This window comes from Xiphophorus hellerii, chromosome 18 (genome assembly GCF_003331165.1).
Source record: "Xiphophorus hellerii strain 12219 chromosome 18, Xiphophorus_hellerii-4.1, whole genome shotgun sequence".
Classification (NCBI taxonomy): Eukaryota; Metazoa; Chordata; class Actinopteri; order Cyprinodontiformes; family Poeciliidae; genus Xiphophorus; species Xiphophorus hellerii.
Window position 1 is genome coordinate 9,783,075 of NC_045689.1, and position 23,995 is coordinate 9,807,069.

Here is a 23,995-nt window from a genome sequence, read left to right on the forward strand (position 1 = left end):
TATGCCAAGTGATGAGGAAGAAATTATTTGAAAGGTCAGAGCAAATGAAGTAGTTGATGTCTGATTCACTACTTGCAGAAAATAATGTTCTACTGTATTTAAATCTTTAGGACAAAGTTGTCTTTCTGGTCAATCGCAAATAAGTTTTTTCTTTTTGTAATCTGCATCTTCCAAGCTTCTGTTTAACTGAGTCCTGTCTTGAGATGCATGTTGTTGTTTTGTGAAGTGTTGTTACACAGGTCTAACAATAGGAAATGAAGCTGATTTTGTGAAATATGAAATCCTTCCACCTCTTTCATCTTTTGCTTTTATGTATTGGATTCCCATTCTGAATAGTGCATTGTTAAGATATGTAATCCAGTGTTCAACTATATCAGAATGGGTTATATTATTTTTTTCTTGCACTATACTGTACATGCAGTCTGACTGTATTTTTCTCTATATTTAGGGATCATGTGTCTGTGATAGAAAACCTGATGCTCGATGAGTGCCCCCTAAACAGGCAGCATATTATTAACCAAGTTATACAGGATCACATTCCGTTTTTAGGTTTTCAGCATCCCAAGATGAATGAGTCTTCATCAGCTCAGACAAGTTGTTTGGACTGTGCTGCATGATATTTAGAGACATTATTGGGTTATTATTGTGATACTTGAGTAGCAGCTGTATAGAGATTTGTGTGTGGTATACACAATAAGCTCAAAGCAATGATATCCAGTAGAGTGATGAGGATTTTATCTTGAAAGCTTTTCTGATAAAACCTAAATGAAATCATTTTGAGAAATATGTGATTCATGTATGTGTTGGCTTTCATTGTATTAAAATTTGAATGTCCACAACAAACTAATTTGTGTATGTCAATATTCAAATGGAGTAGAAACCAGATAAATTTTGTAGTTTATCAGACAAGCACATTTACTTCAATCTATAATCTTGCTGGTTCAATAAAGCACAGAGGTGGGATAAACCCTGCACAGGCTGTAGGTATATCACAAGGCTCCAGTTTAATGTAAAAGTGTTGCGTATTACATATATTGTGAATCTGGACATTTTGAAAAGCATATTGACAGTTTTACTCCATCTAGTGGTTAAATCAAGGAGAGCTTTAACTAAACCATGCGAGGCAATGTAAGACAGTACTCATTCCTGCAGAAAATAAAAAAATATATACATATATAAATGCGTGTGGAATAAATAATATTCCAAACTTGTCAAAACAAAACAATATTTTAAATCTTTACAGTCAACATTGGAGCAGACAGTATTCTCATTTCAGTCAAATCCAATTCATCTGACATACAACTAGGCCAGATTACATCAGAACCTTATGAAATGTACTGCCTACATAATTAACCACAAAGGCATATTTTAAAAGTACATAGAGAATTAATGATAGCACAAAGTTTTAGTTTCAGGGAAAAGACAAGATCTGTCTTTTAGCCTTTTTATGTTCAATCTTTAAATTTTAAACATTTTTTATATTTGCAAATGGTTACCTTGTTCCATTTTTTAAACTAATTTAGCTAAACACAGAATATATGTGCTACCTGCCAAACTCCTTGTATAATTTATAAGCAAACAAACAAGAAGCAAGAAAAACTTTCATGAACTAAAACCAACATTCAGTTTTATGTAACAAATCTATGCGTGTTTACTCGTCACAAGTTTGGTCTCGTTTTGAAATGCAAGGTTTATTTTTCTATTACTGAATCTCTGTGCCAAAGCGTTTTTGATTTCCATAGTTTTCAAACAGTATATCACAGGGTTGACGGATGCAGGTATGAGGCTGTACAACATTGTTATAATAATACGAGCATCAAGGCTAAATTTAATTCCTAAAATGTCAGTAAGATACACAATACATCTTGGCATGTAATATAGACAGGTAATGAAGAGTTGAGGGGCACATGTGGACAGGAATTTGTAATCCCTTCCAGAAGCAGACATTTTCACAATAGCCATAAAGATAGAAACATACGAAATAATTATAAATGTTAAAGGAACTAAGAGAGTGACCATAGCATTTGCAAATGCAACCCATTTTACAAATGCAACATCATCCCCACATCCCAGCTTGGTGATGGAATTATGATCACAGTAGCACTGCATGATGGTATTAAGGTCACAGTAGGGCAATGTCAGAGCATGTAGCACAAGTCCAAGCATTCGTATAAAGGTCAGAAACCAGCACAAGCCGCAACAAATAGAAATGTTTTTGTTTGTAAATAAAACTGGATATTTGAATGGAAAACATACAGCAACAAAGCGATCCAAAGCCATCATCAGCAGAATTAAAGACTGAATAGCTCCCAGAGAGTGAACAAAATACATCTGTGCAAAGCAAACACCAAATGAGCACATCATATCATTCCACCAATATCTGGCGATGATTTTTGGGAGTGTTACAATGCCAAAGAACAGATCTGCCATTGCAAGGTTTAAAAAGATCATGTACGTTGGCTTGTGGAGAGTCCGCTCACATATGATGACAGCTAGAATAAAAACATTTCCAAATAGAATAGAAATAAAAACAAGTAAGAGAACAAACGATACTATGCCATAGTACTCTGGTGGAAGTCCAGGGAAACCAACGATCATAAACTCTTTCACATTTGTAACGTTTCTGTATTTGATCATTTGTACAAAAAAGGAAAAAGAATGTTAAACAGAATCAAAATGAAACAGACCTTCAATTGGAATTAAAAAGTCACAATAAAAACCACTTCAGTTCATCAGTGAGCTTGCAATCGCAAAAGAAATAGTTCAAAAATATTTCTAGAATATTCTACAAGTGAACTAGTTCCTCTGTATGTTATTTGTAGACATCATCTTTGTGCCTCGAACAGAACCTTGTTTCCTTCAGGTAATGCAACCCTGCAGTTTCACCTGCTGATCCTGTCTCTCTATTTAAAGCTTTTCAACAGACTTTTCTGATGACGTTCATCGAGAATAAAACTTTGAAGAGCAATATTCCCAAAGAGTCAAGGAGTATTTCAGCATCTTCATGCTTACCTCATTTAAAAAACTATTTTGAATGGAATTGGTTGTTTGTGATCTGTCATAAATTCTGTGTGATATTAGGGAAATGTTTAATTTGCTCAAACAAAAATAAAGCAATATTTTACACCTGAACCGCAGTTGGAAAACAAAACTTAAGCAAGTAATCTCCCTTTTTCTGTTTTCTCAAAAGAACGGATGCATTTTCTGTTAAAAATCAGTATAAAAAAATTTGTTAAAACATATAATACCCAAATTTATTTTAAAATATTGTACAGGTTTCTCTGTAGTACGGAACAGCAATAAACTGTGGTCAAGTATTGGTCAAAAATTATTTAGTGAAAGTCAGACCATGCCAGAAAAACTAGAAACTGAGTTCCCTCATAGTATTTTTCTCTTCTGATGTTACCATTGATGTCTTAACTAGTTTAATGCAAAGTAAATGATGGCCTGAAATCAGAAGATAAAAATTATTTCTACAATAAATTATAATTTATTAAATTTTCCACTGGATCTACTGACCTGTTAAAATGTTGAATATGCCTTAGTACTAAAGGATGTAAAATATTTTGGAAGGCAACAGTACCATAAAAGTTAATATTGGTTACATATATTTAAAACTAATTTTCAAATAGATGAAGTGAAGTAAAGAGAGCTATGGGTGAAATGATCAACACAAAATAAAATCTTCTGCAAGCATACAACTTTTGGAAACTACTGTACTAAATTGGGGTCTAGCCTTCACATGAACCCCTTTAAACTTCCTTCACTGACTAACAGCTGTCGCTTACTTATCCATTCTTTTAACTTAGCCCACATTTTCTATTTAAATATTTTTTATTGGTCTGATAAAATATTCTAACCTTTAATATTGTGCTTTCAATAGCTGAAAATGGAAAATCATAATAAACAAAAATGAAAGCTTGAAAACACTGGTTTGTATGTATTTAATGTATAAAAATATTTTTCATTTAGTGAATTGAGTTAATGAGATAAATAGACTTTTCAATCATGCAAAAATAAATAAATAAATCTCATCTCTCAGCTGAGCGCTGAATTGGTTTGCTGTTTTTCATGTGAAGTTACTGCAGAGTTGTCACCACCTTTCATTGACCAGACACCTTGTTTATAAAGGGAGGAAGTCTCACAACTTCGATCAACATTTTTCCCCAAAGCACATCTAAGAGAAGTTCCTGGATTTTACCAGGTTTTTGTTTTTACCTAGTTTTCAGGAGGCTTAGCAGTAAAGTTGGTGTCTATCAACCCAAATCAGGAGGAGCTCCAATAAAGCTGCAGTGTCACAGAACCATCTGAGGTTATTGATTCCATGTTCTGGTGTTCACTCACAATTAAGATGGCTGTTTTTCTAGGACCTCAACTTTAATCCTGAAACAAATAACACATGTAATTTACACCTAACATGTTTTATTTTCAAAGAGAACTGATGATTCTATAAAGCCAGTCCTCATTTTTTATTCAAAGTCTTACAAAATTTTAATTTTTCAATTTTGTGCCATATATCTGTAGAAATCTGACAGTGGAAAAAAAACCTCCATTAATTTGACCTTATTGTTGCCCTGAGAAATTTTACACTCATAATATATTTTTACCACCTGAATATAGTCTTTACCCACAAGTAGATTTATTGTTCATACATGTTAAACAAAGTTATAAAGAGATATAGAAATAATAAATTCACTTTACAATTTGCAGTTGAAAGGATCTATATATGGTTTATTTTTGGGTTAATACATTTATTTTATAAATTAAATTGATAACAGACTAAAAAAACAGAGTAAAAACAAAAATCTAGAATTAAATTTTCATTAAAGCAAATCCTTTTGACAAAATAAAAGGCACTAACTTCAACTTGACTGAAGTATGTAGAGCTCTTTCAGTCTCCCAGCTACATCTGTAAAAAGTCTTTCTTCTGCAATCTTCTTCTTCTTCTATTAAAATTTAACCAGCCTTTGTTGCTATATTAGTTCATTTGGTAAAAAACTTCATTTTTAAGCTGTCTTTGATGTCCTTTGTTTTGAAGCAGTAAATTATTGGGTTGACAACAGCAGGTAAAAGACTATACAGCATTACAACAACAATTCGAACAGAAGCACTGAACGTGTAGCCTACAAAGTTAGCCAAATAAACAAATAACCTCGGCAGATAATAAAGGCAGGTGATAATTAGCTGAGGTGTGCAAGTCGACCATGCCCTAATGCATCCTTTAGAGGATGATGTTTTCAGAACAGAAGCGATGATGATAAAATAGGATAGAACAATAAATCCCAGAGGTAACAACAAACAGAATATGGCAAGACCCAATCCCAGAACTGTTGAACTTCGTACATTCTCACATCCAAGGTTAATTATTGATAAATGGTCACAGTAGCAGTGAACAATTATATTTGAATTACAAAAAGGTAGACTCATAGCATCAAAAACCACACCAAACATCCACAAAATCGGCATTAACCATGAGATTCCACAAAGCGCAGAAACAGTTGTATTTGTGAAAAGTGAATTGTAGCGCAGAGGAGAGCAAATTGCAATGAAGCGATCCAGCGCCATCACCATCAGAATGAAAGAATGAGTTGATCCTAAAAAGTGAACAAAGTACATTTGGGCAAAACAACTATAAAATGATATAATTCTGTCGTTAAACCAGTATAAAGATATTGTCTTTGGTAGCGTTACTGTTCCAAACATTATGTCACTTAGTGCCAAGTGGCAAAAGATGACATATGAGGGTTTGTGAAGAGACCTTTCATATTTCACAAAAACTAAAACAAAAATGTTTCCAGCTGCTATAGCCAAATAAAGCAGAAAAAGTGTAGCTGAAACGGGGCCATAATACTTTGGCATAAGACCTGGAAATCCAGTGATGACAAAGTTTTTTATCGTTGTTACATTAGTGTACAACATAATCCTTGCGATTACAACAGTAGAAACTGTGACTAAATATCAAACACAAATGTCTAAGCAGAAAACTACAAGTTATGGAAAACAGTAGATGAACTCACAAAATGTGGAACTGTTAACATACTTCCTGCTATTGTATAAAGAAAACAAAAAAGCATTAGACACAAAAAAATCATGTAATGTTTGCCATTTAAATCCACTATATCTTCAACAGCTCCCTACACTTTTATCTAAGACATGTTCAGCATTTTATTTGTTACTACACTATAAGTAGGCATAATAGATCCCAAATGGACAATGATCTCTAATGGTTTCCAGTTTGACAAACAAACATGACTGCCATTAGTACAATGCATGTTGTTGCATTTCTGCTTGAAGTGTTGTTGTGTTACTTTGTATTAAACATTATAGCACTTTTTAGATCATTTTCTTCCTTGTTCCTTCAAAAGTGCAACAAATTTACTTTCAGAAACACAGTAGGTTATAAAACTCAAGTATAATAATATCAAATACATACAAATAACTATAGCATGACCAGAGATTGGCCAGAGTTTAAAATCTATAAAACACAGAGTCTGAAGTGGAAAGAAAGGTTACACTATACAAAATGGAACGTGACTCAGCAGAGTAGACATGCATATGATGGGGATGACTATGGATGGTCAGACTCTAAAGGGCCACAAATGCACTTTAGCAATCCAAAAAGTATTTGAACTATAAGAAAAAGACTTTTAATGAAAATATGCTAAAGTTTCTTTTTTCTTAAAGTAGAGTAATCTTATCAGACACAAGACTTTCTGAAGGAGCTCATTGTGTTTGGAGGCCATGTGTTCCAGAACAAAACAAAGCCTCTTTTTCATGCATCACATTTTGATCCACCAATGGAATCAGTTTTCACAATATTTTGCGTTTTCTTCTCTTACTTTGGACTACTTTGGCTTCTGAACCAAGAATTTAAGGATGCTTTAAAGATTTTTCTCAAGCTAAAGATAATTTTCTCAAATTAGCTTGACTTGAACAAGTAGAAACCAAAAAGACACTTTTTAAGGACATTTTGATGATTGTATCATCACAGTTTCTGATCCTTGTCAGTTACTGGTCCAGATTTTTAACTCTATTCCAATTTTAGCTGTTTTTATTCTCTTCATCAAAGTGTGCTTTATTTCTTGGGTCTTGAAACAGTATATTACCGGGTTGACTGCAGCAGGAAGTAAACTGTACAGCAGAATTAACAAAATGCGAACATCTACGCTAAAAGAAAATCCAACTGTGTTAGCTATATAAACAAAGCACCTAGGGAGATAGAAAAGACATGTTATGAATATTTGTGGAGTACATGTTGCCAGAATTCTGCTGCGTCCTGTAGAATTAGACATTTTTAAAATGACTATAATAACAGAAACATAAGAAATCAGTATAAATGCAAGAGGCACCAAGAGACAAAACATAGCGATACAAAGGGTAACAATCACTGCAATCTTCAGATCATTTCCACATGCCTGATTTGTTATTGAGATGTGGTCACAGTAGCACTGGGTAATAATATTTGACTGACAGTAAGGTAAACTGAGGGCTTGGAATATTACAAACAGCATCAAAGGCAGGGGTAAAAACCAAGCAGATCCACAAAGAGCAAATATAATATTGTTTGTGATTAGGACAGGGTATCGCAGTGGAGCACAAATTGCTATGAATCTATCAAGAGCCATTACCAGTAACAAAAATGACATTACTGAACCTAAATAGTGAACAAAGAACATTTGTGTAAAACACTCATAAAATGAGATGATGCTGTTTCCAAACCAATATTTTGAAATGATCTTTGGGAGTGTAACAGTACCAAATGATAAATCAGTCAGTGCAAGGTGACAAAAGACCAAGTACGTAGGTTTTTGAAGAGATTTTTCATGGATGACAAATGCCAAGATGAAACTATTTCCTACTAAAATAGCTAGATAGACTAGAAAAAGTACAGCTGATGCAGGGCCATAGTACGACGGTGAGAGTCCAGGGAACCCAAGGATGAAAAAGTTGTGTATCCTTGTGATGTTTGAGCTGAGCACCATTATCTCAAGTCCCTGTGAAGAAGTGTTATAAATTTATTCATTTTTAATTGTATTTAAATGTCACCACAACATCAGTAAAGATATAATTAATCGTTATTATCATGCCTCTTATGCTGCTAAACCATTGAGTTAATTATTTGAATAGTATTAAAGGTAAAGGTAATTTTACTTATATAGCACATTTTCAGCAACAAGGCAATACAAAGTGTTTTACAGGAATTAAAAGGAAATACAAACAAAATAACAAATCAGAGGAAAGAGCAAAAGAAGAAAAATAATCTAATGTTCTAAAGTATGTAAACTAGGTGCTAAGTATCCTGTGGTCTAATTCTTCTAATTCATTTCTGGGTTGGAAGAACAGGAGTCTAAAAAGTAGTCTAATAGTGTTGATCCGAAGTATATAAACTAGACAAAACCCTATTCAGGGTTGGTTGATAAGTATAACTAAGTATCCTCTGGTCTAATTCCTTTTCTGGGTTGGAAGAATAGGAGTCTAATACGTAGTTGCTAAAGTAGTTTTTCTGGATTCTAAGTTTGCTCTAATTCCTGTTCTGGGTTGCTAAATAAGTGTAAGTAAGTATTCTCTGGACTTTCTATGTATGCTCTAAATTTGTAAAAGTAATGAGTACTCCACCGTTTCTAAGTAATAAAAACTAAACTAAGAGCTTTTCTACAAAAATACACATTTCCATGTATACTTTTAGTAAATCTGTAAATCTCTATATAATTATTTGCTATTGATGAATAAACTCAACACATTAAAGCAGATGCAAAATTAACAAATGATATTTGACACTTTGTAATGCAACTGTTTTCTATTTTAGAAACAAACTGTCTAGCAAATATTCTTTGCTCACAAGCTTTTATGATTAGACATGGTGATGTAACTGAGAATGTTATATACAATAATAAAATAATCTTACCTCAATAAGGCAGCTCAACAAGTGACGACTTGGAGTAAAGACTGGTTTACAGCTAATATCTGCTGGTTTTATCCAACCAGGTGCATCCTCAGGTCTTATTCCCACATGAACAGTAAAAGTTCTCAGATGTTTTGAATGTATCTTTTCATATCATTCTTATTGTTCCTGTTCCCTTAAAAATGACTTTCACTGTGCAAGATTATTCACCTTGTATAAGGTTGTATTTAGACTAAAAGAGTTTTATTTTTGGATTTAAAGCAATGATTGTTTTTTATAAGGATTTTATGGCTCAAGAGACCTTGGCTGTGACTTGATGGCTGAACAGGAAAAAGGAAAAAGGGAAAAAGGGAAGACAGACAGTAAATGGGGGGGGGGAAGCACTGGAAATAACCTTTATTGAACTATCACAAATTAAAGGTTTGAGAAATACTGGGTTTTGATAATTCTATTAGCATAGAACAATCTAGTCCAGGTTTGATGAGCGTACGTTATTCAAATGCTTAAACAACAGCAGACTAAAGAAGTTAAGTGTAGTGAAAAATTAACTCCTTTAATTATTTTCTGAGTCGGAAACTTCAGTCTGAAGCCAACTTCAGCTTTGTATCACCCTGTTCATGCAAATCCAAGAGGCCTCTCCATTCTGTTAAATAAATAGTAAGAGATTTAATATGAGCTGTATGTCTGAAGTATAGCAGACTACAATTCTAAAACCGCACAGAAAAATGACATCATCGTTCACAACTTCTTCTGTTCAATGATTGGCCCAGTAGAAAATCTGCCAGAAGGAATCCATGCAAAGGGCAGAAAACACAGTTTGTGCAGTAAGTAAAATGTTATTCAAGTGGAATTGCAAAGGAAGGCAATGGGCAAGCTACTTTTCAGAGTGACAAATGGTACACAACTAAAGCCTGCAAGATTTTTTGGAAGTGTGACTGAAAGAATGCAATTTGGATGACTGTAGCACGAGCAACCATTATGGACATCAGAGATTGTAAGGTAAATGTTTATTGAACAGGGAAAATGTTTGAATGATTTGTCTGCAGGAGGAAGAACATCAAGCTAGGACCGGATCCACACTGGAAGACAGGGAGACTGTTAACAGGTGTCTTTTACTGGAGAACTGGTTCACCAGTGGAAGGAATCCGATTCTTGCTTTGTGAAAGGAGAAAGCAATCGAGAAGAGGTACGAGCACAGATCTGGTGGTTGACTGCTTGGAGTCAATCGTGATCAGTAGTGTTACTCTCCTTAGCAGGAAGAGGTGAATGGAGGGTGGACAGGCAGGCGAGTACTGGAGATGGGCCACAGGTGGGTGATCTGAACAGGATCAGCGAGGAGGACAAGAGCGAGACGCCAGGAGAGGAAATCCACAGGGCCGAAGGATCAGCGTGGAAGCGGAACGCAGAGGATCTACGCGGAAGGAGAAGATCGAAGGTAAGTTATATAACAAATAGTTTGTTATATAATGGAGCACAGAGTCTGGTGTAGTTACCATGAGTAGCAGTAAACAGTCTGTTGTCTGTCTCTGGGAATCCACTCCACTAAATCCTGCTTTTTGATGAGGGAAATTCACACCACCTGGAAGCTGCACCTGCTGATAACACCTTACAGAAGAAGAGGAGAAGCAGTTTTTGGGGGAATTATATTTCAGTTAATTATTGCCGGCTTAGGTGAACATTGAAGTGTGGGCCCACATTAATTAACATAGGTTTTGTGAAACCAAAAGACTGAAACATTTACCATTTCTGTGAATTTATTATTGTGTTCAATATATGTTCAAAATCTCATACAGGTGTGTGTTTGATTTCTTGTAGAATAGTATTTGGAGAATATTATTCTTGCTCAAAGCTATATTATTTGGTGAAAAGAATAGAAAAGTACTGGTGTATTATTACTCTAAAATGAAACTTAACAAAGGGTTAAACACAAGAGTGTTATTATTTGTAATTTAATGGGTTTAATGAACTCAGGGGCCCTTACCTACTTCAGACCGGTATAATTGGGCTACACTACCCACCAAAGAAAAAAAAAGAACTGTTACAACTCTTAGAAAAGCATGTCTACGAGGCTCATGTAGAATGTTTTACTCTGAAAGGTTCATATTTAGTCCCCTTTACCTAATCACCATATAGCTTTGCCCACTGACAGAAGACAAGTTGATGTAACTTGTTGTCCAAGCCCCATGAAACCATCAAAACATGGCTGAAAATTATCCTATTTGTCTGAGCTGGCATATTTATAAGAATGTTTATTAATGTGAGATTTAGTTGTTTTTTTTTCCCAAAGATTTGCTTTGATACAACTGGCATTTTTTCCAGTAATCAGACAGAGAGAGAAGGGGAGGAAGATACACAGCAAAAATGTCAAGGGAAACAAACCTTAGACAGCTGTTCTGCAGACTACAGCCACAATATTTAACTTTGGTTTAAATATTCCAACAACTGTATACTTTATTTATCTGGTGTTTTCCTTTCTCTTCACAATGCTGTTTGTTCAGTAATGTTCTCTGTGTCAGGGTTCCTGTGTGTGTGAGTGCGAGTAATGCATCTGTTCCAGTGAGGATCTTGGGTGAGAGCCGGGGCAGCCTTCACAGGTGGAGCTCATCAGCCTCATCTGAGTGCTGAGAATGAAGGAGCAGCAGAGCCCTCACTCAGCGCTGGATGGTTGACGTTACCGGTTCTTGGCTCGTCACTGGGTTTCTCTAGAAGGATCCGTTCACTGCAAGTCTCCTGCCTGCCCGCTCTGCCGTGTTTCCCCAGCTCGCTCTGCCCCATCAGACCTCTGGCTCTCTGTCACGGCCTACCTTGCACTCACCTCTGGGTCACCACCCTCCACACAGGACCCTGTACACCTCTTCCCCAGAGGTTCCTAGAACCACTCTGAAGTAAGCTGTTCCTATTACATTTCTGATCCCCTCAGGCCTGACCTTCAGTAACCTACTTCTGATTCCAGGCGCCTCCGATTGTGTGACGCTAGCCGCTCCCCAGAAAGGGTCTGAAGACCTGTCAATTGTTTGTACCTTTTGAAAATAAACCTTATTTCCTTACTTGGACTTGTTGGTTCTGCATGTGGGTCCGAAGGGTGAATCCGAACATGACACTCTGTCAGATCTCTTAATTTTTACCGGCACTGCAGTATTTCTGAGTAACTTGGACACATGAATAAAACAAAAATTATGAAAATATTTTATTTTTCTTACAGCCAACAAGTATGTGAGTAATGCGATCTATCAAATCAGCATGCTGGAAAGAAACTACGAAACAAGCCACTGTTTGCTGATATTGTTCTCATTTTATTTATTTTTTTTAAATCCATGGATAATTGAGATGGTGCTTTTAACATGATATTGTAATAAACGAAGATAAGGATACCACTTATAATTAATGCACTGGTCTGTTCAATGTGAATTGCTGAAACCTGGACTTTTCTAAGTAGAACTGTTTCATCAAACACTCTCTGATGTCTTTAGCTCTTAGGCAATATATGAGTGGGTTTATCATTGGAGGGACAAGGCTATAAAGCATTATGATTACTATTCGTAGACCAGCACTAAAATTAATCCCCACTTGACTAGCAAAATACACAAAACATCGAGGTACATAGTAAAGTGAGATTATTATCAGCTGGGTACTACATGTTGACAGAGACTTTCCAAAGTTTCCCAAATTTGTTACCTTACTTATTTCTATAAATATTGAGCAGTATGAGAAAAGTATAAAGGTCAGAGGTCCTAACAGTGTAATCATTGCACCCACAAAAGCTGGAAAAGAATAAAGGTTTCTGTCTGTGCAGGCCAGAACTGTTATTCCAATATGATCACAGTAACAGTGATTGATTATGTTTGATGCACAGTAAGGAAGAGGGTATGCTCTAATCACCATCATTAAAGGGATTGGAATAGTAATAATCCATGAAGTCACACTGAGGATATGGATTGTGAATTTTGTAACAATAGCTGTATATCGGAGTGGATGACAGACGGCACAGTACCTATCAAAAGCCATCAGTGAAAATATAAAAGAGTTTACTGAACCCAAATAGTGAACAAGGTACATCTGGACAAAACAAGCAGTAAAAGAAATGCTCCCTGATTGAAACCAGTATCTGCTGATGATTTTAGGTAAAGTTGTTGTGCTAAAGAGAAGGTCGCAGGCAGACACATTTAAAATGATGTAGTACACCGGTTTGTGAAGACTCTTGTTGGATGCAAATAAGAAAAAAACTGCAGCATTTGCTTTCACAGTTACCACATAGACTAAAAATAATACAGCAGAAGTGAGACCGTAATATTGTGGATGGAGTCCAGGAAATCCAGTTAATATGAATTCAGTTACTCTGCTTTGATTCCCCTCTGGCATGATCTCGAAGAAAATACCTTTAAAAACTGAAAAGCACACAATAGATCAAACTGAATCCTTATTATGACAAAAAATATGCTTTGTAGTAATTAGTTCAGATATAACTGATCACAAATTACTGTTCTGTTGTAAACTATTCATAGTATAATTATTGATGTCACTTTTGTTTAATTACATTTATTCTGCTAAGTTATGGTTGTCATTCTAATAAAGAAATGTAGATGTAGCTTAGATGACTAAATTTGTAATTAGTTGTTTCATTTCACACATACCTTTCACAAAAGGTGCACCAACGTTCTCTGATTTCTCACCAGGTGTCTGTCTGCTTAATACCCCTCCTTTAATACACCTTTTGATGCAGGCAGAGTTATTGTTCGTCCTCTTTGCTTTCTCTAGGGATTCCTGATGTCTTCATTTTAGTTCTCAATTGGGTGATAGTTTTCATCCCTAACATGAACAAAGGTTCAAATTTTATTGGTTGTCATTATATTAGTTGTGACGCTTTCTTAAGACATTCGGTAATACCTTTCCTACCTTAGCAGGCAGTCAGTTTCCTACATTGTTGCCATTTGTCTGCTAGGTTAATATTTCTACACAGTTTTTTTTTTATTTCTAAACATTGGTCTCAAAAGTATGGAAGAGGATTAGGGCCACCGAAAAAAAAAAAAAAACAACAAAACTTTAATCTGTCAGAAAAAAGTCAGAAAAAAAAGAATTCTGACTTTAAAGTCAGAATTTAATCTCAGAATTCTGAGTTTAAAGTCAAAATTCTTTTCTGACTTTAAAGTCTCAGAATCTCAGAATTCTGAGTTTAAAGTCAAAAATTTTTTCTGACTTTAAAGTCTCAAAATCTCAGAATTCTGACTTTAATCTCAGAATTCTGACTTTAAAGTCTCAAAATCTCAGAATTCTGAGTTTAAAGTCAGAATTCTTTTCTGACTAAAGTCTCAGAATCTCAGAATTCTGACTTTATTCTCAGAATTCTGACTTTAAGTCAACATTTTTTTCTGACTTTAAAGTCTCAGAATCTCAGAATTCTGAGTTTAAAGTCAGAATTCTGACTTTAATCTCAGAATTCTGAGTTTAAAGTCAAAATTCTTTTCTGACTTTAAAGTCTCAAAATCTCAGAATTCTGACTTTAATCTCAGAATTCTGAGTTTAAAGTCAAAATTCTTTTCTGACTTTAAAGTTTCAGAATCTCAGAATTCTGAGTTTAAAGTCAGAATTCTGACTTTAATCTCAGAATTCTGAGTTTAAAGTCAAAATTCTTTTCTGACTTTAAAGCCTCAGAATCTCAGAATTCTGAGTTTAAAGTCAGAATTCTGGCTTTAATCTGTCAGAAAAAAAAATGAATTCTGACTTTAAACTCAGAATTTGATCTCAGAATTCGGATTTAGAGATTAAACTCAGAATTCTTTTTTTTCTGACTTTAAAGTCAGAATTCATTGTTTTCCTCTTCTTTAATCCTCTTCCATACAAAAGGCAAGTGCAAATTACTGTCCTTGTTAAAAATGATAAAAACTGACAGATGAATTCCATAAGAATTCAATGATTTGCTATTTAAAATGCTATCCTGGTACACAGGTGGGCAGTTTGAAGATTTGGAATATAAAAAATTTGAAAAGTTTTATTGCTCCATAAAACAGCCATTCATTCTACTGGTAAGCATATTTCATTTGAATGAAAGGTTGCATTCTTGGATCCTTGAAATATAACCAAAACATAAGACAGTACAAAGAATAGATTTTTTTTTTTTTTTTGCTTATAGACAACATGAGAACGGTGGACAAAGTAACTGACAGACAAACAGCACTTTTGAGATATTTCCGCTGCATATTTGTTAACTGCTCTCTCACAACAAAAATATGGATGGCTGCTATTCTTTATTTTTAAATTCTTACAAGGAGCTTTACAGAGTATTTTTTATAAACTTGTCAGGTATCTTTGAAAAATTTGCTTGGAATTAAAACCTTTTTCTTCCTAATCATTCATGGAATGTACATATGGTGTCTGGTATTTTACTGAACTCTTTCAAATACACCGGATAGTTTTCACAACTTGTCTTACATTCCTCTAACTTCTCTGATACTTTCTAAAGAGTCAGGAAAGAACGTCTTCATTAAATTCTAGAAGACACCTTGCAAGTGCTTTTACAGATTTGGAGAAAGTATCTAATATGTTCTAGCAAAGATCCAAAGGGTACGTGAAGAAAATGAATCTCTTTTTTATAGCTTTTGCCTGCACAGTCATTTAGTATGCTAGCCTTATCACTTATAGAGGATGAATAAATATTCAGTAGGTGCTTAGCTTTAAGTTAATCTGTGAATAAAAAAAAGTAGATTTGTAAACTGAATAATGACTTTTTATGAAGGTAAACAAACACAAAGGGTAAAGTAGAAAAAAATCTGCAGAATTTTCTAATTGATGTAATCCAGTTTTTTGGACTTTTCCTTGAAATGAACATTAAAATAGCTTGTAGAGAATGACATGAATTTGAAAACAAATTCCCAGAGAGCTCAATGGAGGTAAAACACAGCTTTAATAATGCTAATGGTTTAGGAATCCCAGTAGAGTAAACAGCTGCATTTTATGAGAAGCCCAGTGAGTATTTAAAGTGATGGTAATAGAGGACTGCTAATATCCCCAGTGTTCAATGGAGGTCTCAGAGCATATGTTTCGTCTTACCTGAGTGGATTTTGTGAACCACACATCACCCAAAGTCTACGTGAGTAATAAGTACAGGATGTGAACAATGTGAGAATTTTAAACTGTCATAGCTTTTACACATCGTGATTATCATTATTTATGAGAGCAATAGTTTTAGCCTACCAATAGTGTAAGCGTATTTGTAGGACAGATTGAAATATTTAACCACATTTAAAAGTTTTACATTGTCTTGGTACTTTTTAACCTGAAAAGCCTTTATGAAGTGACAAAAACTTTCCAGTAAACAAACAGTGATCTGCAGCAAGAGTGTATTTTTAAATAAAATACATTTTAAATGGGAAAAAAATATTTCTATTTCACTTCGATGAAATATTTGACTTCTCTTAGTTAGAGGTGTAAAATTAGAAAGAGAAAAATAGACTCTTTTGCATTGGTCAATTATGAATCAATTATTTTTCTCCTCAAATAATTGATTCAAAATGTTTTCATTTTTTAAACATTTTTAAGAGATTCTTATTAAGGAAATTGAGGTTGAAACATTTGTCACTCTCTACAAGTTGTTAATTGTTTGTGCCACGCGAACACATGGAAATAGGATATTTAAGGGAACTAAAAGAGTAAAACAGGTCCCAGAGTGAAAATTTCACCTTTGCATAAACCCGTGGATAGCAAATGTGAAATTGCTAATCTTTTAGCCCACCTGTAACCAAAACACATCATACATGTAACACAAACAATGTGTTGACTATTAAACTCTTGTGCAGGCTTTATGCACATGTCCCATACTCTATTTTTAGCATCACTTAACAGGAGTAAGAATTGTGTTTTGAGCCATTCTTGATGTTTCTGTGTGGATGAAACTTTTATGGAATCAATACTATATAAATGTGGGTGTTTTTTTGAAACTGACAACATTTTTTGAGAAAAACATTCCTCTGTGTTCGTGACTAGAATGTCAGTGAATGTATATTCACTGACATTCTACATTTAAAGATTTTAAATGTTAAACATTTAAAATCTTTAAAGAAAATAATTTCTTTAATGAGCAAGTATGTAACATCGGAAAAACTATGTTTGTACAAAAGTTTAACAAGGAACAATGTTGCATAAGATTGTTTTCAGGTGAGAACGTTCTAAGGTGCATTGTGGGAAAACTAGCGCACTAATTACACCCTTGAGATGACGACTGGCATGAGACCTCATTTAGCTTCCTCATAACATTCATGTGTGCTGTTTGTTTTTTTTATTGTTTAAGGTTTGAAAACAAACCATGAAAACTTTGAACTACTGTAAACTCATTTATCACAAATTGAATTCATATATCCAGTCACTTGAATAAGACCGCTAAACAAGAGGAAGAAGGAATGAAAAAAATGTTTTATATGGAATTCATTGGGTCATTGCGCGTAACGGAAACCCTGTAAATTCTAGACACTAACAGGTACCACAGAATTGCACAAAAATCCGTGAGGGACGACGGAGTCCCTGCTCGAAATTCCATGAAAGAGGTGTACGAAGCCTCGTGCCGGAAGCTCGTTGAAAGGCTGTTTACATTGTTTTAAACTGCGTGATTGTGAGCGTGAGTAGGAATAAAAATACCAATAGGTATTTCGTTCCATATAACACAGTAGGAGTGTAACCGGTAAACCTTTTATGGATGCAAAAGCAAGAACCCCCAACTTGATGACTTTGTGTTTCTGTGTTTGATATGATGTAAAGCACTTTGAAATGCCTTGCTGCTGAAATGTGCTATACAAATAAAATTTGATTGATTGCTTGATTGGTGAAGAGTGAAAAGAAAATTTCTATACATTATATATTTATTTGTGAAGATAAATCCTGAGTGTTTGAATGGTTGCCTTGCTATGCCACCATTTACCTGGGGCGGAAATTTTACAGTGAAAGACTGTGATAATTGAATTGACTTGACATGAATTGCACTCCTTTCCCCAGGCTCAGCTCCTTCAGACTAGCCAGCTCCTTTGAACTAGCCAGCAGCAATTAGCAAACATTTGGTGGAACTGCACATCTACTGAGATCATTAAACAACCTACTTAGTGAAACGCTAGTAAAAGATAATAGAAAATAGATGTTATGATGACTTCCTGAAGATGAAATTTCAGAAAAAGCAAGAGTTTTTAAAGAGACATGGGTCCAATTTCTAGGTGTTAAATTACCAAATCAAATTTATATTAAGTCATACTGGATATATATAGCATTTTTTATGCTATATATATCCAGTATATATGGTTACTTGCTATAAAATGCATAATATTGCCCCTTTAACATAAAAACTCTTGAACTGGCAATTCTGTTTTGATTGACTGACTGTTTTTTATTTAAGGATTGTAGCTATATGCTTGTTCAGGAGAAGTTATTTCTGCAAAGTTAGTGATGTAATTGGCTGTGTTTCCTCAGATAGAAAACTTTTAAGCAGTTGGAATAATAAACTGAACTTGGCCTTAATGTTTTATAATAATAATGAATTTGGAATGTATATAATAGGCTTTGAATCTGTAAAGTGCACTGAAGCAATATTTGATCTGAATTGGCTCTGAATGGAATAAACTGAAAACGAATTGACTTGAAATTAACTCAACTGAAAAGAAATGATTATGTCACATAGACTCTCCAAAACTGCTTTAGTCAGTGCTGTTTTTCACTTATTGCACATTCTGAAAAATATTGGAAATTAAAAAAGTAACAAAATGTGACCATCATTACATTCCTGTAATGCTGTTCTTTTAAAACAATGGAGGACACTGTCCGTGAAATGACCAGCATATTTTTCCCACTTATACTATGAATCTGTTGGAAGAGTAAGAAAAAGAAAGGATTTCATGGAAGGAATGTTTTATCTTTGCATTTTAACCACTCACAATTGGTGCAAACTTGCTTCATCTTTCACATAGATGAAATGTCGTTAGACATTTAGGTAATGCCTAACGATAATTAACCATTTTGTGTTGAGTTGGACTTTTTCTCCAACTTAGAAATGTAGTTTCTTAGGTTAGCAAAGTTAGCAGCCTGATGTGAAATGCCTATAAAAATACTTTTTACTGGAAAGAGGTCTAAAATTTAGGCCAGCCTCCCTTTCAGCACAAATAACAAATGCCAGTGCTGCCACCTGCTGGGAGAAAAAGGAAACACTCTTTGTTCCTTTTTGATACAGCATAAAATTTGTTCGTTTAGATCACTTTGGTGTTGTTAGTGATCTACACTTTATCAACACTTTATCAATGTTAGATTTTATGTCAAACATACATAACCTGTAAGGTTATGTATGTTTTCATATAGTTGCTGATAATTGTATTACAAATTATATATGAATTGTCACATTAGCACTGTAATTATGTGTAAAAATGTCAAATTTCCCATAAAAATTTCAACAAAAGCAGTTAAAAGGGGGCTTGTCTGTCAATAACTAACAGGCCACTTTTCCTTCCCTGTCCAGTTCTAACAACTTCCTTTTATTAAATTTCATTTGAAGAGTTCAACTATATTCACTAAATTTATATAGATATAATTCACAACAAATGTAATCTTTAGGGACTTTACAAAAACTCGTTTCAGTTCAATCATACATACATTCCAGATGCTCAGAATCTGCTAGTTCTTCCACATACCAGACTGAATACCAAGGAACCATTCAGCCATTCAAGAATTTTGAACGGTGTACCACTACAGCTGTGCTTAGTTGGTTATGTGGATACTTTTAAAAAGCAGTTTAAAACGTTCTTGTCTGAACAGACTTTATTTTAAATGTTTAGGGCGACTCTGTGGGTAAATCCTGACCGTTTGAATGAATGTTTGACTCTGTGGTATAGGTTCGATCTCAGCTTCCTCTTGCCACAAGTTGATGTGCCCCTGGGCAAGGCACTTAATCCCAAGTTGCCTACCGATCTGCGTATCGGTGGATAAATGTGCAAATGGATGAATGTGACTGTAGTGTAAAACACTTTGAGTGGTCAAAATAACTGGAAAAGGCCTACATAAGTTCAGTCCATTTGCCATTAATTTTCATAGTGTACTATATGTTGTTTTATCTTTTTTATGGCATTTGATAGTTGCTTCATTGGTTTTCTGTACAATGCTTAATGAAGGGTTTGTCTCTGGAAGGTGTACAAAAAATTAGGATGAATTATATCATGCATCATCACCAAAGTGCTCATGTAAAAATGTAAAAAGCAGGTCAGCATTGAAGAGCTTTATTGCTGTAGTCTCAAAACATTTTTTCCATTGATTGTTGAGAAGGGTAGTTTTTGAGCAGAGAAGAAGCGACATTGTTTCAATAAAATGCATATATATTTTTTAAATCAGCACAATGTTTTAGTCTTTTGAGGGATGCCTGTCTCCTTTACTTTCAGAAAAATTTATTGGTTGAATGAATCAAATTAAAAATCTAAATTTGTTAGTGGTAAGAATAAATTTTAGTTTTACTCTGTTACGTTGAATTTGTACCTTCATCTACAATAAATAAATAAAACCAACAAGACAATGTTATTTTCAAATGACTTTTTCAGACAACTTTAACCAAAGTTGTGAAACCAAATAGAGCTTGTTTACAGCATTGCATCACAACACCCTCTGAGGTTCATTACCAGGGAAAAGTACAGAGGAGATGTCACTCTGGAGGGCTCACTGTGGCACTTCTAGTGTTACTTCTTTGTAAACAGTTAGATCATTAACCTAATGAGCAAAGTTTATATGGAAACAGTCACCAAGCATTGGTAACCATAACACAACAGTTTTCTTTTCAAAGTACCAAAGTTCAGTGAGTTAATTCCCATACTGGGTGATGACATTCTCAGAGCCAACCAATCAGATGACAAATATTAAAAAGAACATAGTGCTGGCTGCTTGTCTTCATCAGTTCAGAAGATATAGGCAAAGAACACATCATCTGATTTCAGTTTCATTATTTTTATGATTTGATGTACTGTGGGATTTCCAGTATTCCGTTATACAACGCATAAAACCTTTACAATGAGGTGACATCAATTCAGTATTCAAACATTCATTGAGCATACAGGAAACAAAAACATTTTCTTTTTAATTACCCTGGATCAATCATAATTATTATTTTTAGTAACAGTAGCAGCAGTATTACTATTGTTATTCTTTATACAAATGAATTTTTCAGCTTACTTCTTGTTACAAAGAACATAAGATAGTCGTCGTAGTTGTTGTAGAGAACTCATCCATGCGTTCATCTTCAGTCGTATTGATTATTGCAACAGCGTTTTCACAGGTCTGTCCAACAAATCAATCTGTCAAGAAAATCCGAGCTCATCCCACTTCCCCATGCTGGAGATTTAAGTTTAACAGTAATAATAAATAAAGTTATCTTTAAAATGAATCACTCAAGTGACATCAAGGCCCAACAGTAGACTTAGGTGTCAATAAAATAAATCTGGTTGTGTGTGTTGTTTTTGTGTCCAGCAAACTTTGCTTTAATTCTACTTTTCTCTATCTAATCATAAGAAATCATAGTCAGTCAGAGAGAGTCATTAAACAGGAAAAGCAGGTTTCCTGGAAAAAGAGGAAGTTTCCAGCCTGCAGATTTATAAAAATAGCTGAGACTATTCCTTATCTCATAGGTTAAAGTTTTAAAGAATGAAATCTAAACATTTTGAGTAATTGGATAAGATTCAAAGTAAAATACTTATATTAATATTGGTTTACTTGTAATAATACTTACACTTACATTTGTGGGAACACTTACAAGAAAAACAAGTAACTGTAACTTTAGTATTAAATAATTAGAATCATGTATTATTCTTGGTTTCATTTTAGAAAACATCTGTAATAACTCACATTAGGATTATAATAAGAGTAATTAATAAGTTATAAAATTATAAATGAATGATAAATCAGAGAAGCTAAAGAAAATAAATGTGATTTTGACATTGAACTTGAAATGGTGTAAAAGGTGTAACTGCAATTAAACATCACTGATATGTTGGAGGTAGATGGTAGGTGAAAGGTGAAACGTTTCAGAGAAAATGTCGTGCAGGCAATGGACACAGGAGGTTGAGCAACCCTGAGACATTAGCACAGACATCAGGACATAATGTCGGGACATATGAGGTTGAGCAACCCTGAGACATTAGCACAGACATCAGGAAATGTCTGTAAGACAGTGATGGATATGAGATCATCTGTCTAAGCAGACAGCAAACGCACCAGGGGGGTGGATAAACCCTATAAAAGGTGGGTGCAAAAGAGGAACCTTTGGTTGGATCCTCCGGGCAGCTTCGAGCCAAGATCGAGATGGACAAAGAACTCTGCAGCTGAAGAAGAGCCGGGGCCACAGAGCCGAAGACTGTCCTGCTCATGGAGACCAACCGGTCAGGCCCACAACCTGTGGCTTCACATCGCACTTCTCTCATCGGCTGGGTTCAGACCCCAAAGACAAAGAAGAAGAACTGGTGCCTTTTTTCCTGCCAGCACCAAGTCCTGTGTGACCTCAGCATCCATGCGGAGAAGAAGCTCATCAGACCTACAGAGATCCCTGCCTTCGCCGATCAACTTCTTCCTCCTGCTGCAACACCTTCTTCATCATCAGGCCAGGTCTGGGGTTCGAAACGTCAAACTCCGTCCGTCTCTCTCAAAGGTTCCCTTTTTTAGTTCTCAGTGTCAGCAGTAGGGAAAGATAGACTAGATGATTGATTTTACTTATTTGATTATTTCTGCTACTGAATTAAGCTGTACTGACCCTTGCAAAAATGCCTTACTAATAAAATATTTAGCATAAAGAAAATCTAAAAGATGTTGTGGACATTCAGTTAATGAGTCACCTTAAAGTTCTTTGATGGTTATAAAATAGCTGTGATGTTTGATTCTGGAGAGGAAAAAGTGGAAAATGTTTTTAGGTTGCTGGTAGCCCAAATTTAAAACATCATCCTTGGGACTCGCCCGAGTCACTAAAACCTACCTGGTTCAATAACAAATGCAAGTTGTAAAATAGAGAACGAGCGACCGTTAACAGGTGTGCTCTGTGAAACTAGTTGGCTGCAGGCTGCTCAGTCTGGCTAATTCACAGGGGGAAGAAGGGTGGGACACCTGGATGTAGGCCGTCAAAAATCAGGTGAATCGTTTCTCGAAACCAGCTTAAACAGAGTTTACTTCAGTTCTGGACAGGGTAAATCCCAGCAGATTTAGGAAACTCAATTAACCCGTTAGAAGGAGAGCTGGTAGCACATCTCCCCTCTCAGAAGAGGAAGCAGAGAGTGAGAGAGTAGAGAAAGAAGGGGGAGGGGGGGTGTTGCGCAACAACAAGTCAAACAGCTGCAGCTGATCCAGAATGCTGCTGCTCGCGTTCTCACTAAAACCAGGAAGATAGAGCACATAACACCAGTTTTAAAGTCCCTCCACTGGCTCCCTGTAGCTCAAAGAATAGACTTTAAAATACTGTTGTTAGTTTATAAATCCCTGAACGGCTTAGCACCACAATACATTAAAGATCTGCTGTTGTTGTATCAACCTTCCAGACCTCTCAGGTCTTCCGGTTCTGGTCTGCTCTGCATCCCCAGAACCAGAACCAAACGAGGAGAAGCAGCTTTCAGCATCTATGCACCACAAATTTGGAACAAACTTCCAGAAAACTGTAAAACAGCTGAAACACTGACTTCTTTTAAATCTCAACTAAAAACCCACCTGTTTAGGATTGTATTTGAAATGTAATCAATTACAAATTTATTGATGGAACTTGACTTAATGCTTTGTTTTGATTATTGATTCTATGTTGCTTTGTGTTTCTGTGTTTGTAATGATGTAAAGCACTTTGAAATGCCTTGCTGCTGAAATGTGCTATACAAATAAAATTTGATTGATTGATTGATTGATTGATTGCTGTTGTTAATTTTATTGCCGAGTGCTTTTACACGGACGTGCCGTCCGGTTAAACTGTAAGTAAAGTAAGAAAGAACAAAACATCAATACTTAGTATTGCAGAATTCAATCAACACAAACTTAAACATAGATTTATTAGCTAGGCTTGACTAACCAGTTATAAGGCAGTTTATTCTTAGAACACTTCGTCATATAATAAACATCGGCATTCAA

General features: G+C 35.0%; 4 protein-coding genes across 4 annotated transcripts; all 4 read right to left on the reverse strand.

Moving 5' to 3' along the window:
* Positions 1-979: 979 nt before the first annotated feature.
* On the reverse strand, positions 980-2,858 carry LOC116737350 (olfactory receptor 1500-like). Its single transcript, XM_032590424.1, has one exon. The coding sequence runs from the start codon at positions 2,635-2,637 to the stop codon at positions 1,642-1,644; it is 996 nt and encodes a 331-aa protein (XP_032446315.1). The 5' UTR covers positions 2,638-2,858; the 3' UTR covers positions 980-1,641.
* Positions 2,859-3,976: 1,118 nt separating this feature from the next.
* LOC116737313 (olfactory receptor 52N5-like) lies at positions 3,977-6,397 on the reverse strand. The gene has a single exon (XM_032590384.1). It carries the CDS (start codon positions 5,917-5,919, stop codon positions 4,984-4,986), a length of 936 nt encoding a protein of 311 aa, XP_032446275.1. The 5' UTR covers positions 5,920-6,397; the 3' UTR covers positions 3,977-4,983.
* A 160-nt stretch (positions 6,398-6,557) lies between these two features.
* Positions 6,558-7,988, reverse strand: LOC116737312 (olfactory receptor 2AT4-like). The gene has a single exon (XM_032590383.1). It carries the CDS (start codon positions 7,980-7,982, stop codon positions 7,005-7,007), a length of 978 nt encoding a protein of 325 aa, XP_032446274.1. The 5' UTR covers positions 7,983-7,988; the 3' UTR covers positions 6,558-7,004.
* Positions 7,989-12,109: 4,121 nt separating this feature from the next.
* Positions 12,110-13,368, reverse strand: LOC116707936 (olfactory receptor 6B1-like). Its single transcript, XM_032545643.1, has one exon. It carries the CDS (start codon positions 13,259-13,261, stop codon positions 12,284-12,286), a length of 978 nt encoding a protein of 325 aa, XP_032401534.1. The 5' UTR covers positions 13,262-13,368; the 3' UTR covers positions 12,110-12,283.
* Positions 13,369-23,995: the final 10,627 nt, after the last annotated feature.